We start from the raw sequence: 18,919 nt of genomic DNA on the forward strand, positions 1-18,919 counted from the left end.
TCCCCTTATTTTGAAATTCTTGCTCTTTGACTGATGATGACAGAAATTTTACTTCGACTTCATTTTCGTGAGAAACTTGAAGACAGCCTGCATAAATGTCTTTTGTGGGCTAGACAAAACGATATCCTGGGACCAATTTTACACCCACCCACTTTTTCAGGCCACCTCTTGTTCTGATTGGTTGTTTAACTGCCCACCGTTTTCTCTTTCCAGGCTTGACTGGACTGAAAAACATTGGCAACACGTGCTACATGAACGCCGCCCTCCAGGCTTTGTCCAACTGGTGAGGCGACAACTATGCGGCGTCTTTTCCTTCATGACATTCGCACACATTCAGAGAAAGGTACTGCAGTGCACCGCTTAGAAAGCCCGGTTGTGGCTCCCCAAAGGCTCGCCTTTGTTATTGCACCCACCCTTTGCGCTTCGCCGTTAAAATTAACACATTTTCAAGCAAACGGCAATCCCTCAATAGGACACTAAATCCCTTGAGAACATTCAACTCTGGCCTGCATTGGAAGAGGCTGGTAATAATTTGCAAAATAAATGACTTCACGCAAATGTATTAAAGGGTACCGACAAACCCTCGTATAAATCAGATGTGCGCATTTCATTGACATTTTCCTCCATTGTTACGTATCAGAAAATGACATTCTGGTTTATCAATTTATTGAACAAGATTATTCTAGATTAAAACCCTTTCATTTCTTATACAGTCCAGCTATAACAACGATTCTTTTTGCTTCAGCCCACCCTTGACACAGTTCTTCCTCGAGTGTGGCAGTCTGGTGAGGACGGACAAGAAGCCAGCGCTCTGCAAGAGCTACCAGAAACTCGTGTCTGACTTATGGCACAAAAATAGGTCGGCGACCTTTTCTTCTTCGTGGAAAATCACCCACTTCCAGTTCCAGTTATCGTTTCTGCATCATTTCCTTATGGATATCTCTTATGTCTTTGTCACATTTCAGGCCCTCCTATGTGGTCCCGACTAATCTGTTCCAGGGAATCAAAGCCATAAACCCAATGTTCCGAGGATACTCTCAGCAGGTAACTGATGTTTCTTTGTTCATAGGGGCATTCTTCAAACAGTGTTTGGAGTTGGGTTTTCGCAGTCAACGCTAATCTGCTACGGCTAAGTTGTTGGGGGGAAAAATGCTAATGCTAACTTGGAAAAATCATAGTTGAGAACTGTCAAGGGCCTGACCCCACGTTAGCTCGTACTGTAAGCAAATAAATTCCCCCATAAAAGATCTTGAATGTCAATGAGGGCCCCTTAAAAGTTGACCTAAATTCTATATAGGAGGCATGCAAATCTTGCCGCCATGTTTGAGACCCCTTTCCTAAAGCTTGGAATCTTCATGCCGTCCCTCCTTCCATTAGGACTCGCAGGAGTTTCTGCGTTGCCTGATGGACCAGCTGCACGAAGAGCTAAAGGAAACGATGCCCGAGCCGCACGACTCGTCTGTCGGCGTCCTCATGGAACCTCCGCCCAAGGAAGATAACCACAACCAATCGGACGGCAGCGACTTCCAGTCGTGCGATTCCTGCGCCTGCAGCGACCGCGCCGACAACGAGTCGCAGCACGCTGGCGCACCTGCCACCATCGTTGGCGTCGATAACGAGGAGGAGATGCTGATTCCCGAGCAAGACGACGTCCAGGCCAACAGGGAGTGGCAGAAGGAGAAGAACATGATCAACGACATATACCGCGGCGGGGAGAACACTACGGCGGACATGGACAAAGACGTGGACACCGCTTCTGAGAACACCCCCATTATCAGCAGTCAGGGACACATTAAGATGCAAAGCAGGACAATGGGTAAGGAAAAAAATCCTGTTTAATAGCGCCACCAGAAACATTTTTAGGTATCGGCCAATTTGATCATTTCCAGTATCCTTGAATTCGGTCTTACTATTCAATTCATTGTGATTGTCCGTTACCATATTTTGACTTGAACTTCTCAACCAGATTCCTTTCCAGACATCCAAATGTCCAACATCACAAGACCACAAAGCCCAGTCCCTATGGAGGTCCACAAAATGTCCAGCAGCCCCCCCAAAAGTTCCTCTGTGTGGCCTAGCCTCAGCACCGCACACAAAAAAGGTAACTCATTTTCGCCTTTGACAGTGACAACATCCAATTTATTTGAAAAATCATTTTTCTTTTAGATATTGCAAACATCTTTCATATGGAATAAGCCTTATTTATTAATGTACCATGCCATAAACATTGGCGTGCATTTTAAATGCATTTTTACCTCTTGCTTCCTTTTTCCAGCAGTGACCACATTCACCCCAACCAAGACTAAATGTCAGAAAAGGTACCGCAGCGTCATCTCGGATGTGTTCGATGGTACCATCATGAGCTCCGTGCAGTGTCTCACCTGCGATCGGGTCAGTGCTGAGGGAGACTGACAAGTGGGCCGTCCCAACATCAATGCGCTCACACACTTTGTGTTTTCAGGTGTCGATCACGCTGGAGAACTTCCAGGACATCTCGTTGCCCATTCCGGGGAAAGAAGACCTCGCCAAGCTGCACTCCGCCAGCCACCAGACATCTTTGGTGAAAGCCGGATCCTGCGGGGAAGCATACGCGCCACAGGGCTGGATCGCCTTTGTTATGGAATATATTAAAAGGTACATAGGCATTTGAATTAGATTTAATTGATCTAAAATAGAGCTTGAGTTGTTGATTTTTGTTTTTCAGCTGGTTTTGGGGTCCAGTGGTTACGCTACAAGATTGTCTCGCAGCTTTTTTTGCCAGGGATGAGCTGAAAGGTGAGTGGGAAAAGTCTTGATGGGATTGAGTGGAAAATCTGCAAGGTTTTGTGAATGTGTTGGGGTGTTAAGTTTCATTTTGGGTCTTTTTTGGGGGATGAAGCGCAAGTTTTGTATCATTAAAGATGTCTTTATGGCTTGACTGGTTCTCGTGAATTAAATGATTTTTTTTAAAATTCCTTTAACTGACGTTAGCATAAGTTGTCATTTACATGTTCTCAATGTTGGTGTGAATCTAGGATTGGTTTGTACAAATGTAGTGTGGTTTGGCAGAAGAATTTCCATGATTGATTTGATTTGAATTATGAAGTGATATTGTTTCCTCATTTCTTGTGGTTCTCTAGGGGACAACATGTACAGCTGTGAAAAGTGCAAGAAGTGAGTAACTTTAAAAAAGGCAGACTTTGAAATTTCATGTCAACCTGCTTTATTTAAATAATTAAGTTTGGATGGGAAATTTTACATTGTCAAAATATAGCCAAAAAAAAATCACAATTTTAAGTAATCTGAATGTCCTTTAAGTAGTCTGAACTCAAAATTTTAAGTGAACTAGGCCCACGTTTAAGTACATATACAATCATTAATCTGAGGAGCATTCAATCATGATTTATTTTAAACATGCAATATTTCAGTTATTTGTAAATTTTAGAAACAAATTGATCTTTGTCATCTTTTCCCCCCCTATAGGTTACGGAATGGAGTCAAATTTTGCAAAATGCAAAGTTTGCCAGAGGTACTCGCTTATCACAAAAACAAATATTTTTCCCAAATCCAGTCTCCTCATGGAAATTTGAATATCTGTTTTTTTTAGATTCTGTGTATCCACCTGAAGCGCTTCAGACACGAACTGATGTTCTCCACCAAGATCGGCACCCACGTATCTTTCCCACTGGAGGGGCTGGACCTACAGCCCTTCTTAGCCAAGGACAGCTCGGCGCAGATTGCCAACTACGACCTGCTGTCAGTCATCTGCCACCATGGCACCGCCAGCAGTGAGTGGGCGCCCGAAGAAACGTTTCCCATACTTGTTCGAATGTTCAACTTTTGGTGCGTTGTTCCATTCATCCTGCAGGTGGCCATTACATCGCTTATTGCAGGAACAACCTCAACAATCTTTGGTATGAGTTTGATGACCAAAGCGTGACTGAGGTGTCAGAATCTTACGTCCAAAACGCTGAGGCTTATGTGCTTTTCTACAAGTAAGTCAACAAAAAAATTTGAGTCTTGAAAAATAATGACACAAAAAAATTATTTTTCGCATTTTAAATTTAAAGTATTTTTTTTAATATGGGTAAATAATAAAGTTCATATTTGCTGTTTTTTCTCCCGTTTTTTACTTTTTATTTTAATTAATAATACATTTCTAAACATATCCAATGTTAAAGTGTTACTGTTTCTTTTTTTTTTAATTAAATAGAGTAAAACACAAATATATATAAAATATAATAACTTTTTTGTTTTTGTATTTTTGGCTGAAATATTAGTAGATCGGGATATTGCCGTTTTTTCATTTTTGTTTTTAATTTTGACACTCAAAAGTATAAAAAGATTATATTCATACTCAAAAATAATTAGAGTTAAAAAGTAAATAAGAGAATATTAAGACCCCCCTGTCTTTTAAAAAAATATATATTTTAATTCAATTATATAGCTATTAATCCTGGCAGGCCTGTTTGTGACTTTAGTCAGGAACATTCAGAATATCCCGTTAATTTTACAGGAAGAGCAATGGTGATGCACCAAAAGAGCGCAGGAGGGTTTCAGGCTTGCTCAATATGATGGAGCCCAGCCTACTTCAATTCCACATCTCCCGCCAGTGGCTTAATAAGTTCAAAACCTTCGCCGAGCCGGGCCCCATCTCCAACGACGACTTCCTGTGCTTGCACGGAGGTAGTAATAAGATGGATCTCAGAATGTGGAACGTCAGCGCACGGTCGTTTGAATATCTCTTTTTTGTCGTGCCAGGTGTGCCCCCCAACAAAGCCGCCTACATCGACGACCTCGCCGTCGTCTTACCTCAGAACGTGTGGGATCACCTCTACAGCAGGTACACGGACTCGCCCCGGTTGACGCTCGGCCCCATTGGACTCAACCGCAGTGCTTTTCTTCAAAGGTACGGGGGAGGACCCGCTGTCAACCATCTGTACGGCTGCAACACGTGCCAGGTTGAGTTGGAGAAGTTGGAGAAGCGGCGCAAATCGGAGCTGGAAATGTTTGTTCGGGTAGGTCTAAAAACATTTGCAGCTTGTCCTCCCAGTTTGAATGAATTGGATGTTCATTGTTGCCAATATGGTGGCTTACATGACTCAAAAATTAGATTTTTTAAAAACCTTTAATGTGGACTTCTAAAAAATATTTATTACATTCAATTAGGATAATGGTGTCAAACATGTGGCCCAGAGGGTCAACGTTTGCGACCATCCAATTCCAGTATGAGTTTCTCACATGTATTTTGCAATAGGCAATAAAAACGTCTATATAAATTGAGTTAATTGAAGGATTCAGTTTGAGGGGAGACGATCAAATTTTTAATAAGAATTAAATATACAAAGAAAGCTATAATTTTATTTAAAAATATAATCACAAAAAATGTAAATGTCAAGAAATACATTTAAACAAATTGCAATATACACTGGAAAAAAAGTCGAATAAAGACACAATTCAAATAAGTGTTCCCGGTGTATATTTTCCCTTAGGAAATTTTATTTATATTTTTATAACTTCACATAGCTTAATCTAATTTAACTGGGGGGGACTGAAAGCGATCAAATAATCGATGATTATTTCATGACAAATTTCCCTTTTTTTTTGTACAAAAGACAACAACACATACTCTGCGATCTGAGCTGAGTTAAGCAAAGGATAACTTTTGACAAAATGACCACTACATTTCAAAAAAAGCAGTCGCTCGCCCTATAAAGTGTTACGATTACACCGCCTTTACTGCGATTGCCCGGGCTCGAGCAGAGGTGCGGTACTCATCACCCCGGAGGGAGACGAGAGGTGTAAGGCTGATGAAAGCCTCATCATTAATGCATCAAGACAGATGCTTTACGGTCTGTTCACGCCTATAAAAACAACAAAACAGCATTTCTAGAAAATGTTTTAGTACTTCTGAGCAAAAGGCAAGCAAGTATGTTATGTTCCGTATAAAAGGCCCAAGTCGATAAATTCTGCATCAAAAACAAGTCGGCCACAGCGTTCTAAGAATGTTGTGTAATTATAGCAAAGGACCAGAGAGAATTGATTGGCTGCTCTCAATCTTTTCATCCTCACTTCATTTATTTTCCACGAGTTCCTCCCCCAACGCCGCCTCCGCTTCTGCACTTTCCCTACGCTCTCCAACGAGACTCACCGCAACCCCCCCCCCCTCTCCACCGCGTTTTCTCTCTCTCTCCGCAGCTAAACAAGGCCTTCCAGGATGAGGAGTCTCCCGTGGTCATATACTGCATCAGCATGCAGTGGTTCCGCGAGTGGGAGGGTTTCGTCAAAGGGAAAGACAACGGTCAGTGAAAAATCCTGTGTCTTATTTGGAATGTTACACGAGTTTGAAACCCTGCGTCAAGGTTCCTTGAATCAGCTGTTTCATTTTCATACCTCTTGCACCCCCCTCTTTTGTATTGCCACGTCTATTTATAACAACTGACAGTTTCTGGCTTTTGCTGCTTTTGTTTTTCGTCTTTACAAATATGACACCAAAGACTGTGTCTCTCACTCTAAAATCTAATCATATTTATCGGGTTTTTTTCCCCCTCAAAGATCCACCGGGAGCCATCGATAATTCCAAGATAGCTGTGAACAAGAGTGGCCATTTAACAGTCAAACAAGGTACAACAACAATGTGTCTTTGTATATATTAATGTTAGCGTTCTAGAAATGCATTTGATTTATATATCCGTAAAGTAGAAAATATAAAAATGTAAAATAAACTGATTGGCAGCCATTAACGATGATAGACGACAAATGGATTGGACGTCTATCATCGTCAACAACATTGACAAGAGTGAAGTAAATACACATTTAAAAATACTAAAAAAGAAAGCTGGTTGACATCCATTTTTTTTTAATTTAAAAGTGATTTTTTTAATTAAGCCTCAAAAAGGAAGCTAGATGTTTTCAAATTTGTTCTTTATTTTTAACCATATACTAATTTTCTCCCATATCTGCCTCTCCGTCCACGCAGGGGCCGACTCGGGCCAGATCTCCGAGGAGACGTGGCTTTTCCTGCACGCGATTTACGGCGGCGGGCCGGTGGTCACGGTGCGGCCGAGTGTGGCCACCGGCCACCAGGATGCGGACCCTTCCCACCAGTCGGAGGAAAAGATCGAGGTGGAGACGCGCTCGCTTTAAAACAAAAACAAAAATGAGATCAAATTCAAAGAATAAGGCCTTTTTAATTTTTTGCACTTTGATTTCAAATGCATTCAAGCAAAAATACCCGCAATTATACCCGCTTCTGCGACAGCTCGGTCCGAAAAGGGAATCAAAAACTTTGTCGAATTGTAAAAAAAAATGTGGATACGTTTCTATTAGCACTGTAGTTGTCTGTTTTGGTGTCATGGATTTTATTTGTGCGCAGCTAGATAACGACAAAAGAAAAGAACGGAATGCCATTTTGTTATGACCAAATGAGCACATGTACCACGTGTTGTACGATAGCACTTCAACCCATGGACAGCTTAAGGTTATGAAGGGACTCAATGTGGAAAAGTCTCAGGAATTTACTGTGCACTGTCATTTACCCAAACGCTTCTCAACTGGTTCTGATAGTCCTTTTTTTTACTGGCAAATTCTTGAAGAGTTCAAACTTTGACTCGGCTGAACTCATTCAACTGCCTCCCAGTTCAAATGCATTGGACATCTATCGCCATCAATGAGGTCTGGGCGTTGATTTCTGTGCGAACTTGTCCACGTAATTTCGTGTTTCCAAGTGAAACTGGCTTTTGGGGTTACATTTTCAAAGGATTTACCCCATTTAAATGGCATCTATTATTAATCTTACCTGATTGGTGTCACATTCACGTAAATTCCAGAATAGGAATTCATTCAAAGACTTCAAAGATGTGGTGGAATTGATGCAAAATGGCTGCTTAAAACGTTACGGGTTGAGGACTCTTCCACCTTTTCGTTGACTTTTGGCTCCACCAGTTGAGAATCGCTGTCGATCCCCAAACAGGCATGCAGATATTTGAATGTAACGATGGTTGGTGTATGTTGGTTAAGATCCAGCACTTGCTTATTTATCACAGACAGGGACTTTAAAAAAGGATGTTAATAGTGTTTTTTTATTTTTGTTTTTGTGTATACATGGCTTAGGTAGGTGAAGCAAAAATGCATGCTTTTAACACTGCATATTTCACACAATTCCTAAATGTGCACGATATAGCTTAGCTTGATACTTCACTGCAGTACATATAGTAAGTAGAAATGAGCAACATTGCCAGTCTTAACTGAGGAGGGTATTATTTTGCCTATTGAATGCCGTAAGTGTTAGTCAATGAACCATTAGTAAGAGCTATTCAGAATTTTTCATGGCTCGCATAATAAAAATCAAATAAAAAAAGAAACGTGGATGAAAATGTGTGGTTATCACGAAAAAAAAATGGATCTGTAGAAACCAACCCAATTGAAAGTGAGGGCTCAAATGCATCACTTCAGTAGCAGAAGACAAATCAAAATATTTTATGTTTTTCAGATTTACTTTTGACTCAATTTTATTATTTTCCTCCACCCTTCTTTTTTAAGGAGACCAAAACAAAATTAACTACGTCTTTTGCTATCAATAGCAGTCAATACACAAATAGATAAGCAGCCAACACTATAGTACGTTTCTTAGAAGAAAAAACAACTAGCACAAAAAAGTACTTGAATAAATTATAAATACAATAAAAATCTGCAATAAAAAACATGGAATAACAAAACCTTATCGACTAATCTATATGGCACAAAGTAGCTCTAATGTACAGTTGCAGATCCAAATCAAAGTTCTTTATTTACATAAAGTTAGTCAAATCCAGTTCTGTGGCCCAGGAAGCACCAAGTATGTATTTAGCATGCGATTTTATCTTCAGTGATCCACGAATCACCTCAAATCAACAACGTGCTCCCGGCCCACGTTCGCTGGCATTTCCGGGCCACGAGAAGGCAAACATGTCGCCCAGTGCGGCGCACGAATGTCGCCTTCGCCGAGATGTTCTCGCACACCCGAGCCGGGGCGCCCCGTTGCACTGTGAAAACATGGCTGCGAGCGAGCGTGCTGACAACCTACGGAAGTGAGGTACGTGCTACATTCCTTTCGGGGCTTCCTAAAACCTTTGCCGGACCGCCAAACGGTTCCGTAGGTGTTTGGTTTAGGGCGAAATGGAATAATTGCCGGGGCGGTTTATGGAGAACCGGCGTCGTTTATGAATTAAACGGTAAAGTTAAGAGCGGAACAATCGGCTAGGCTAGGTGGGCTAACGCCGAGTTCCAGACAGACTACCACGATTCTACCACCGGTTTTATCAACTTGACTAGCCCTTTGAAGACACTTTTGGAGTCAAATGGATTCGCGTTAAAGCCCTGCCGCCCCGAAGCCCTCCTGGGTAGTCACTTTATTAATTTCGACCGGTTAAGGCTTGCTAAAGTGCAGTCTTTAGCCGCGGGGCTAACGGCGAGTTAGCCCGATTAAAGGGCTAACCAGGCGGCGTTTTTGCAGTGAAGTTGTCGCTCGCTCTCCACCCCCGGTTGGGTTGTTGATTTAAAAACACACTTGCTTTATTGTTCGTGCTTTAATTTAACATACCGGACTGTACGCCCGGTCTAAACTGCAACAGTTTGACCGAATAGCAACCGGTTCCTTTGCATTACACGCCGAGAAAGGATGCGGGCATCCGGGCCACTCTAGCGGGAATCCACGCTAACACTATCCCCGGGATATCACGGCGCTACTAGGCCTCAGTGGAAGTGTTCTTATTGCTCCCGAGAAGGGAAATTTGAAGTAAAGTAACAATTAGTTCACGCCAGAAATTTAGGGGGGAAAACCCCTTAATTTGCTAGCTAAACTCTTTTAGCCACCGCTTTTGTTTTGGCAGGTGTATGTGTAAGGTCGCACATAATTGTATGCATTTTGCATTTAACACTTCCCCCAATTACATGTTTACATGTTTTGATCATTTATGGACGACTTTGTGATCGATAGGAATATAACATCACATCCAAACTGGGCGAAGACGCTTTAAAAAGATGTAAGGTTTGTATGGATACAGTCCCTTGAACATCACTAAACTCAATATAATTGCACACCTCTTTTGTCATTCTTTAATTTTAAGTAGCTCAAACACTCACTATTGACTGTCAAACGTTATTTTCAAAGGTGGGAACTAGCAAGGATATTAAAGTAAAATAAAAACTAACACTTCAGAGGTCATGTAAATATCTTGACAAGAAATTAGCTGTACGTTAACCTGACTTTTCTTCATATTTTACTTTTTAAAAATTAATATAGAGATATCCTCAAGGTCTTTCTTTGCTGTAATGTGACAAATTCATGCACCCAGTAACCGACACTAGTGTTTGGGTAGTCATATTATTGAGGCTAGGTATGGATAAAAGGACAAGATTTACTCTGATATAATGTAAATAATATCTTATCAGTAATATACTGTCATGTATAATTTCACGCAAAACCACCGTGTCTAATTTGGTCTTAATCAAGCTTCAGAATAAAATAATGGCGAAGCTATAGTCATTTATTTCAGTCATTAGATGTCTTCAACACAACCTTTTTAAAACATGCAGCGTTTGTTAGCGTGTTAGCTAATTACCCCAGCTGTTATACACTAAGCTGTAATGACCGTGATATGTTAGCACTTTTTCACCCGAGTTGATCTCGCTTGTGTTTCTTTTCTTTTCCAGAGCGGGAGCTAACGAGTACGCCTCATTAATTTGTTGTGTTGCGTTCAAGGCCGTCCCTTCGCTTATTCCGTCTTCCTGTTTTATGCATGAATGGGTCACGTTAGCCAACTCAGCAGCCGAGTGCGAGTAACGCGTGTGTGTTAAACCTTGACTGTTTCTGCGCTGTGTTTTCACTGACACAAGTTTCTTTTCTGCCATTGACAACGGCGAACGTCCAATCATAGCTTCTGTTACTACGTTGCACCACACGATGGCAGACATCTGCCTCTTCAACCTAGGCATCATTTGTGGGCTTGTTTTCGTTCAAGGTTTTCAAATCAATAGCGTCGTGACTTGAGGTCAAACTGAGGATTTTTCTCATTTATAGTGTAGCTTTATTTCTAACCATTTTTAAGTTACAGCCATTGGAAAAATTTAAACTAATGCTTAGCAGTTAATATTTTGAACTTTGAAGTTCCGAATAAATTTACCACTTTAGTGTGAATGAGTTGGTTGGTAAATGTCGCAAGATCAAACACAAAGTGAATATTTTTACTCCCAAAACTGTAACACGAAGTAGAAACCTAACAAAAATAAAGCAATCATTTGTCTTTTTCAGCTTTAAATGGATTGCTCTTACTTCATATTGGAAAAGATTGGATTGATCTGACCGAGTACGCTGTCATTTAATGCATTTGGACCGTTCACTGCGCCTTTAATGGAGCTAATTGATGGGCACCTTCTAACTCTTCTTGTTGCCCGTTTTTCCCAGACACTATTCGCTCGATTTCTTGCTCACGCAGCCGTTGCGGGTAGCCTCACTTAGGTAATTAAAAGCCTGACAGCTTCAGAGCGCTAGCCGAGAAATCAAGCATAGAGGTTGAGTGCATTGGAAACTGCCAAATTTCTCAGTCCCCTTCATAGACATATTTTTATTTTTTTTATGTTTTATTTTTTACGAGGGCAGCAACCATTAATGCAATAATGCTAGGTCCTTTTTTCCTCTTTGCCCCAGAGGACACAATGTCCATGATTTTCAAAAACAATTTGCAATGTGGCCTCATCAGACCACAACACACTTTTCCACTTTGCGTTAGTTAAGTGCATTAAAGTTCACGGACATTCATTGTTGATTATTTTTTTTACCTTGGAGGGGCAAATCTCAGTGTTTAGATTGTCTTTTGTCTCACTGAATGTCTCGGGGTAATACAGAGAAAATGTTATTATTTTAGTATTACTCTAAAGGGGAAAAAATCATATTGACAATTTCCAATGACTTATAAGTATCAAATTTCCATTATATGTACGTATGACAGCTGGAAAAATGATTAAAATTAAATTAAAATTAATTTTCTTCCATACAGAATTCCAAACCATTTTCTGATTCCCTTACAGAGTTTCTATTAGTGTTACTATTTTATAACTTTTCCACTAGAATCGAGGTTAAATGATATTAGAGTGGGGAAACTGTCAGATTTTTCTCATTAATGGCCTTATTAACAAATGGAATTGTGTGCACGACACGTTACGTAAAAAGTAAAAGTTTAGTTGTACACTTAACACCCCTTTTAAGCATTAAATGTGAATCATTTGTAGTTTAAATGGAATCCAACTGAACTGTATCAATAATGGGTTGTAGTGGAAGCCATTTAATGGGGTCAATCTGGGGTCTACCGCGAGCGATCGCGGAGCCAGCCCACGCACGCACCACTTGTGGTTCTTGTCCTACAATTTGAGAACCGCCGTTTTAAATTCAATCCAGTGACGTGTGTGTTTGCAGGTGCCCACGTTCCGCCACAGTGGAGAGCGCGCCAGGATGAGGAGGCTGTAGGCACCCGCCGTAGCATGGCCGCGTCCCGTTCCTCGCGCGTCACAAGGTCATCGGTGGGGCTCAATGGATTGGACGAGAACTTTTGTGGCCGCACCCTCAGGAATCGCAGCATCGCTCAGCCCGACGAGGCCTTCGTGTCTCCGCTCCCCAGGGCCCGTTCGCCCAAGAAGAGGCAGGAGTCTCGCCATGACTCCAGACAGGTGTCCAAGCAGCAGGGCTCCAAGAAGGAGGACAAGCAGGAGTCCAAAACTGAGCCCAAGAAGGAGAAAACCAAACAGGAAACTAGAGAGGACATTGAAAACGAGTCGGCCCGGGACTCGGAGCCGCGAGTCTCCTTGTCGGAACGCTTAAATGACTCCAAGGACTCAAACTGTCCCCCGGTCGCCGAGCAGGAGCCGTCGTCGGCCCCTCTCAAACGTAGCGGCTCGTGTCTGGAAAACGACGTCGGCTCCGAGAAGTCGGAAAACTGCGATAAAGGGAACGGGGCGCCGGCTGCCCCTCCTTTAATCAAAAGGGCCAAGCGGTGTCCCCGAGCCGAATCTCAGGGACGCGAGGAGGACGCCGAGAGTCCCGTTTCCGACCTCTGTAAAGGCAACGCTCACCAAGACATTCCCGCCCACGACTCGGAATCGCCTGTCCTCGCCCAAGAGGAAGAAGAGCTGGCTAAAGATGGTCGGGCGGAGTGCGAAGGGGCGCCGTGGCTCCCGGACGCTCACCGGGCCACCAACGGGCTGGACGACGCGGTGGAGACACCGGCCGAGGAGTCTCCGAGTCCGGCCCGCGCCGCCAGCTGTCCTACACTGCTCAACGGCGAGCGGGCCGGGGCGCCCCCCTCGCCCCAACCCACGGTGCCTTGTACGAACTCCAGCCCGGTGGGCGCGGCGGCGGCCTCGGGGGAATCGCCGGCGTCCTCCTCGCCGGTCCCTCCGGAGGACCCGCTCCCCGACTTGATGGTGGCTCGGGAGCAGGAAGTGGAGGAGGTGGAGGTGGACGTCGTCGGCGACCCCCTGTGTCTGGCCGGCGAGGAGCAGGTGATGGACAGCGAGTGCGACGCCAACGGCCGTCCTCTCACGCCGGTCCCAGACGACGACGACGACGCCGCCGCTTCGCCTTTGCCCGCCACCCATAACAGCAACTCAGGAGAAATGACGCCCCCGCTGGCGCCGACCCCGCCGCCCACCGAGCCCGCTCGCACGCCCCCGTCTTTTGCCGAACTTTACGAACACAGGTACACCCTGCGGACTTCGCCCCACGGGGCGTCCCCCGCTAAAGCCCGCTCGCCGCCTCGGGACAACGGGGAGGAGGAAGGCGAAGCGGCGGAAGAAATGGACGAGGACCTTTCCGTTCCCTCGAACTCTTTGTGTCCCCCCGAGGACAAGGGGAGCGCCGGCGCGCCGCCCCGAGACGAAACGGGTGGCGCCCGTGACGTGGCCAAGGAAGTGGCGTGCAGTCATACGACGACGGAGGAAGAAGAGGAAGAGGAGGAGCCGGACGTGTATTACTTTGAATCCGACCACCTGGCTCTGAAACACAACAAAGAGTATGTGTGAGGAGCTCGTGGGATTGGGCTCTCCCTCGCCGCCCTCTCTTCGCCGTCCGTCTCACTCATGGAGCTCAGCCTAATCGTTTTCACTCTTGTCAAATAACCCCACCGTGCGCTTGTTGTTAACGGGATTTAGCTGGTAAATATTGAAATAATTCTGTCTAATACTGCGGAATGTCACACAATCCGCTCGGTGAGATTTTTTTGTTGTTGTGTGTGCCGACGTGGCTTTCAGGCTCGAATATTTACCGGCCAGTCAAAAAGCGCTATTTATCCTCAACGGGGAGGTAAAATTCACAAATGACAGGAATACCGTTAATGAGCTCCCACTGAAAGATGATCATTCAATGCAAGACATCCCAGTCCAAAGGGATGTCTTTGCCAATACAAATACTACAGTGGTACCTTGACTTCATTTAAAGGGACACACACGACCTAGATGAGCAACAGTCACTTTAAAGTATGCACATTTCTTAGACCTCTGATACACGGAGAAAATAATTTGGTCAAATGATGTACTGTCATCAATACCCACAAATTAGGTCTCGGTTTAAAAAAAAGGTTGGCAAGCCCTGGCCTAGCTGCGGATGTTTCTGGTTCCTCCGCGCCGCACTGCCTCTTACAGGTCAGCGCGTCGACTACGCATAAACCCTTGACGCATCGCGTTAAAAGAAAGGAGCGCCGGAAGAGGCTGACGGGCCTCTGAGTCACTTCCGTTAAACGTCAAAGCGCACGCTGCCGCCAGGCGTCTCGTTTGAAACGTCACGATGCGGAGAGCCAAGCGTCATTCAAATGATGTTTTCCTTCTGTCAGTTACCAGAGGTTGCTGCAGACCATTGGCGTTCTCGAGGCCCAGCGCACTCAGGCCATCCTGGACCTGGAGACGTTGGCGCGTCACCAAAGAGAGGCCCTTGCCGACCCCATTAGCTTTGCGGAGCAGCTGCAGAAGAGGGTAACCAAACTAGCCTCCATTTTGGACCCCAGGGCACAATTCACTACAAGCAAAACATTATGAAATACGCAGATAAAGCAGGATTACAGTGAAAGAATGTCTTTATTAAAGTAGTGCAACTTGCCATTTCAAATTGCTTTTTTTATCCTCAGTGGTGTCCTGCTAGTGAGTTTACGGCCTGTCTAAAACGGTCAGTAATGGTTGTCTATAACTGTTTTTTGTTTTGTTTTTTGTCAGGTGAATCTCGCCCTGCCGTGCCCCCAGCGTGTCGTTCAGCTCCCTGACCTGGCTTGGGAGCAGTACACCTCCGGCCTGGGGGATTTCCAGAGGGAGTTTTGCCACAAGAAACGCAAAACCAGGCGGCTCAAGCTCATCTTTGACAAAGGTGCGACCGCAGGTCCAAAATGGCCACGCGCTTGCTTTCATTTACAAACTTTCACACACCTGTCCAGGGTTGCCGGATCGACCGAAAAGTCCCGCCGAGCCCAAGAAGGAGTGCGAAACCTCCACCTTGTACTCCTCGCTACCCACTAGCGATGCCCCGGAGAACGACAGACAGACGCAGGTATGACATGGGCAAGATCCTACGACCAGTTAGCCGTCCGGGCATCCCGGTTACCGTTTCCATGCCACCACAGATGATTCGGGGGAGGCTCTATCACTCCAACAAGCCTGACACATTTAACCAGCTGTGGACGACAGAGGAGCAGGTAATATCCCAAGCACAAGAGGGTGTTCCGAAGCACGTCGTGCGTTGGTTACGATCCTGCATTTTGTTGTGTTTGGACACCGTTAGAAGAAACTGGAGCAGCTCCTCCTCAAATTCCCTCCAGAGGAAGTGGAGTCCAAAAGGTGGCAGAAGATCGCAGACGCGTTAGGCAATCGGACGGCCAAACAGGTGATGTTTACCATTCCGGCAGGTGCCGTCGTCTGGCGGAATCTTTGGTTTTGAACAAACCCCTCGACTTCAGGTCGCCAGCCGGGTGCAGAAGTACTTCATCAAACTGACAAAAGCTGGAATCCCCGTTCCCGGTCGAACCCCCAACCTGTACATGTACACTAAGAAGGTAGGCAAAGGTCTCAGATGCGGGGAAAGAGCTAAGCTGCCGTTTATAAGCGTGCACACTTTGTTGTCGATCAGGCGTCCAGCAAGAGGCAGCATCACTTAAACAAGCACTTGAGGCCTTCCACCTTCCTCACCTCCTACGAGCCACCCGTCTTCATGGACGAAGACGACGACGACGATGACGAGCGAGCGGCGTTTTACTGCGACATGCACGACCCTTCCGCGGAAGACTCGGTCAGTGGCCGCTCACTCTTCGTCTTTTCACGTGATCCACCCGGTCCTCACCGTTGCCCATATGTTGGGTTTTTTCGTGAATGACCCATTTCTTGATGATGCGATAGCGTATGTCGTTTTTTTTCCCCCCTCAGAAAATTTGCGAATCCAGGATAACGATACAATATTTGCCGCTATCTGCCATGGTTGGATTGAAGCGCCTTCCATTGGTTTTGCACTGTTTGTGTACTTTGATCATCAGTTACATATTACACGAATACAAAGCAAGTCTGAGAATTTTCTTGCTTGACATTTGAACTATTCAAACAAAAAACATTCTTTTATCTCATGGGCTGAATGAGCGGACGTCCATTGGTGGAAAACGTTCCCATCACAAAACTGTATCTAAAAGATTGTCGCTCTCAGGACGACGACGCCATCCCCGCGGAGCTGCGTGACCTCCCCGAGTACAAAGAGCTGATGGAGCTGAAGCGTCTGAAGAAAGAAAAGCTGCGGGAGATCCGCGAGGACAAAGGGGGCGCGCAACACCTGGGATACAAGGTGAGGCACCCGAGCGCCGTTGGCGTCGGTCCACCTCCAACGCCAGACCTTGATGTCCTGCGTGCGCGCAGTGTGACGTGTGCGGCATGGACCCCATCCAAGGCGTGCGCTGGCACTGTCAAGATTGCCCGCAGGACAACTCCGTGGATTTTTGCGCCAACTGCTCAGACTGGTCAGTCTTAACGTGTTAATAAGACACATCGTCATACATGTAGCATTTTAGTCTCATAATGCTTGCTGCATTTTTGTTTCCGCCATCTTGAGGATATTCTCCTAAAGTGTGATTTTATTTAGTGATGGTTTTCTTTCCAAAATTGGCCGTTTTTGAGAGAATTCAACTTTTTTTTATATTGTAAAATGAACACATTTGTTTTCAGGAAAATAGTAAAAGGCAACTTTTTCTTATTCAAAAACATAACAAATGAAAATTAAATGTTAGTATGAAAAAATATTTTCATGGGAATATAACATTTTTCATTTTGCAAAAAAACTACTTGGACAGTATTCTATCATACAAAGTTTTTCACCCAAAAATGCTTTACATTATTGTAAGATCACAAGTTAATTTCTATGCTTTAGGAAAAGTTTGACTTTTCATCATCTATACCACATGTGTCAAAGTGGCGGCCCGGGGGCCAAATTTGGCCCGCCGCATAATTTTATGTGGCCCGGGAAAGTAAATCATGTGCCAACTTTCTGTTTTAGGATCAAATTAAAATTAAGAGTATAGATGCATATTAAATTTCCTGATTTCCCCCTTTTAAATCAATAATTGTAATTTTTAAATCATTTTTTTAGTTCGGAAATCATTTTGTAAAATCTAAAAATATATAAAAAAAAAAAAAGCTAAAATAAACATTGTTTCAGATCTTTAAAAAACTGAATATTCAGTTCTTTTAATCCATTTATTAAAAAAATCTAAATATTATATCTAAAATGGTCCACGTGTAATCAAGTTAAAGCGGCCCGCGAACCAACGTCTGACACCCCTGATCTATACTTTGACATTACACTAATATTCCATTCCTTTGTCTTACTTTTTATTTGTAAAACGAACTTGGTCATTGCTAAAAAAAAAAAAAAAAAATCCAGGCTGTCCAGCCGTATTTTTCGAGTATTTCCCCCCCCTAAATTATTATAATTTCTATTTTTTTTTTTCCATTTCTTCACCTGCTCCCCCCGTGTCCAGCTTGTACAAGACGGAAACCCACAAGCCCGAGCACCACTTGGACCCGGTGTACCAGCCCTCGACGTTCCTGGACCGTGACTACCGCCTGCCCCAGAGCACCAGCTACAACTACCTGGACCCCAACTACTTCCCAGCCAATAGATGACAGACCAGCGGCAGGCCTCCGTAGTTCCAGCGAGCACACACTCGCCGTCTCGCTCGCTCTTTCTCTCTCTCTCTTTCTCTCTCCAGCGTGCACGGCTCCACCGGCCGACCTCTATCCCGCCGCCGTGTCAGAACGGAGCGGGCGGAGCCTGCCGCTCGGGGGGGGTCGGCGAGCCACCGCCTCTGCCGGGTTCATCCGAGCATCTTTTAAAGACAAAAAAAAGTGAAGGCAACATTCCCAAGCGTCAAAGAGTGGCGCCGACGCATTTCAAATGCCGACACGGCGTTTTCTTTGTTTTTTTTGTTTTGTTTTGTTTATTTTCCCCCTCCCCTCTTTTCGTCCATCAGTGTTTGCCGCCATGGATCACGTGAAGTGTTTAAGGTGACCAGTAGTTGGCGCTAATTGTCGTGTGTGTGCCATTTAAAACAAAACAACAGAAACCTTGTTTTGTCGGGCATCTTTTGGTTGAAAACTTCATGAAAAGATTGTATTTTTAATAATCTATTTAAAAAAAAACACCAAAAAAATGATTTGAGGTGGTGCTCGGTGCCTCCACATTTTTATATACACACACAGACATGCGCACACACCCACATGAATTGTTTGTGCTCGACTAGACACCATTCTCACCTCTCTAGCCCCCCCCTCCCAACCCACTTTCAATATCTGTGTATAACAAGTCTGTTCTTATGTAAAAAAAATTAATAATGTACAAAAAATGCTAGAGGAGAAGCGTGGAAATAAAAAATATGTGAAAATTATTGTTTCA

At 44.3% G+C, this 18,919-nt stretch overlaps 2 protein-coding genes across 5 annotated transcripts in view; both read left to right on the plus strand.

Annotated features, from left to right (window-relative positions):
* usp33 (ubiquitin specific peptidase 33) overlaps nucleotides 1-8,342 on the plus strand; it is an 18,905-nt gene extending 10,563 nt beyond the window's left edge. Inside the window, exons 9-26 of the mRNA XM_077615264.1 lie at nucleotides 214-283; nucleotides 746-859; nucleotides 966-1,044; nucleotides 1,378-1,816; nucleotides 1,967-2,101; nucleotides 2,276-2,391; nucleotides 2,462-2,634; nucleotides 2,705-2,775; nucleotides 3,120-3,153; nucleotides 3,463-3,508; nucleotides 3,587-3,767; nucleotides 3,848-3,974; nucleotides 4,496-4,665; nucleotides 4,741-4,822; nucleotides 4,889-4,997; nucleotides 6,178-6,280; nucleotides 6,535-6,603; nucleotides 6,959-8,342. Of these exons, the coding sequence (XP_077471390.1) occupies nucleotides 214-283; nucleotides 746-859; nucleotides 966-1,044; nucleotides 1,378-1,816; nucleotides 1,967-2,101; nucleotides 2,276-2,391; nucleotides 2,462-2,634; nucleotides 2,705-2,775; nucleotides 3,120-3,153; nucleotides 3,463-3,508; nucleotides 3,587-3,767; nucleotides 3,848-3,974; nucleotides 4,496-4,665; nucleotides 4,741-4,822; nucleotides 4,889-4,997; nucleotides 6,178-6,280; nucleotides 6,535-6,603; nucleotides 6,959-7,125 (2,285 nt within the window). The 3' untranslated portion in view covers nucleotides 7,126-8,342. The remainder of the gene's footprint in view (nucleotides 1-213; nucleotides 284-745; nucleotides 860-965; nucleotides 1,045-1,377; nucleotides 1,817-1,966; nucleotides 2,102-2,275; nucleotides 2,392-2,461; nucleotides 2,635-2,704; nucleotides 2,776-3,119; nucleotides 3,154-3,462; nucleotides 3,509-3,586; nucleotides 3,768-3,847; nucleotides 3,975-4,495; nucleotides 4,666-4,740; nucleotides 4,823-4,888; nucleotides 4,998-6,177; nucleotides 6,281-6,534; nucleotides 6,604-6,958) is intronic.
* A 509-nt stretch (nucleotides 8,343-8,851) lies between these two features.
* On the plus strand, nucleotides 8,852-18,911 carry zzz3 (zinc finger, ZZ-type containing 3). 4 transcript variants are annotated; one of them, XM_077615252.1, is made up of 13 exons: nucleotides 8,852-9,052; nucleotides 9,956-10,001; nucleotides 12,431-14,021; nucleotides 14,838-14,976; nucleotides 15,214-15,361; nucleotides 15,429-15,541; nucleotides 15,615-15,686; nucleotides 15,773-15,874; nucleotides 15,948-16,043; nucleotides 16,118-16,276; nucleotides 16,682-16,816; nucleotides 16,888-16,988; nucleotides 18,006-18,911. In XM_077615252.1, exons 1-13 carry the CDS (start codon nucleotides 8,966-8,968, stop codon nucleotides 18,148-18,150), a joined length of 2,934 nt encoding a protein of 977 aa, XP_077471378.1. In that variant the 5' UTR covers nucleotides 8,852-8,965; the 3' UTR covers nucleotides 18,151-18,911. The 4 variants fall into 4 exon arrangements, with proteins under 4 accessions (XP_077471378.1, XP_077471379.1, XP_077471380.1 ...); XM_077615254.1 differs by having other exon boundaries at nucleotides 8,960-9,052; nucleotides 9,956-10,006; XM_077615255.1 differs by lacking the exon at nucleotides 8,852-9,052 and adding an exon at nucleotides 9,106-9,359.
* The last annotated feature ends 8 nt before the right edge of the window (nucleotides 18,912-18,919 follow it).

This window comes from Stigmatopora argus, chromosome 12 (assembly GCF_051989625.1).
Source record: "Stigmatopora argus isolate UIUO_Sarg chromosome 12, RoL_Sarg_1.0, whole genome shotgun sequence".
Lineage (NCBI taxonomy): Eukaryota > Metazoa > Chordata > Actinopteri > Syngnathiformes > Syngnathidae > Stigmatopora > Stigmatopora argus.

Excerpts from the sequence above, each read along its gene's own strand:
- zzz3 (XM_077615252.1), top strand. The coding sequence starts at position 8,966 with ATGTTCTCGCACACCCGAGCCGGGGCGCCCCGTTGCACTGTGAAAACA. Across the intron at positions 15,875-15,947 it reads GCAATCGGACGGCCAAACAG|GTCGCCAGCCGGGTGCAGAA; the intron begins GTGATGTTTACC and ends CCTCGACTTCAG. Across the intron at positions 16,277-16,681 it reads ACCCTTCCGCGGAAGACTCG|GACGACGACGCCATCCCCGC; the intron begins GTCAGTGGCCGC and ends TGTCGCTCTCAG.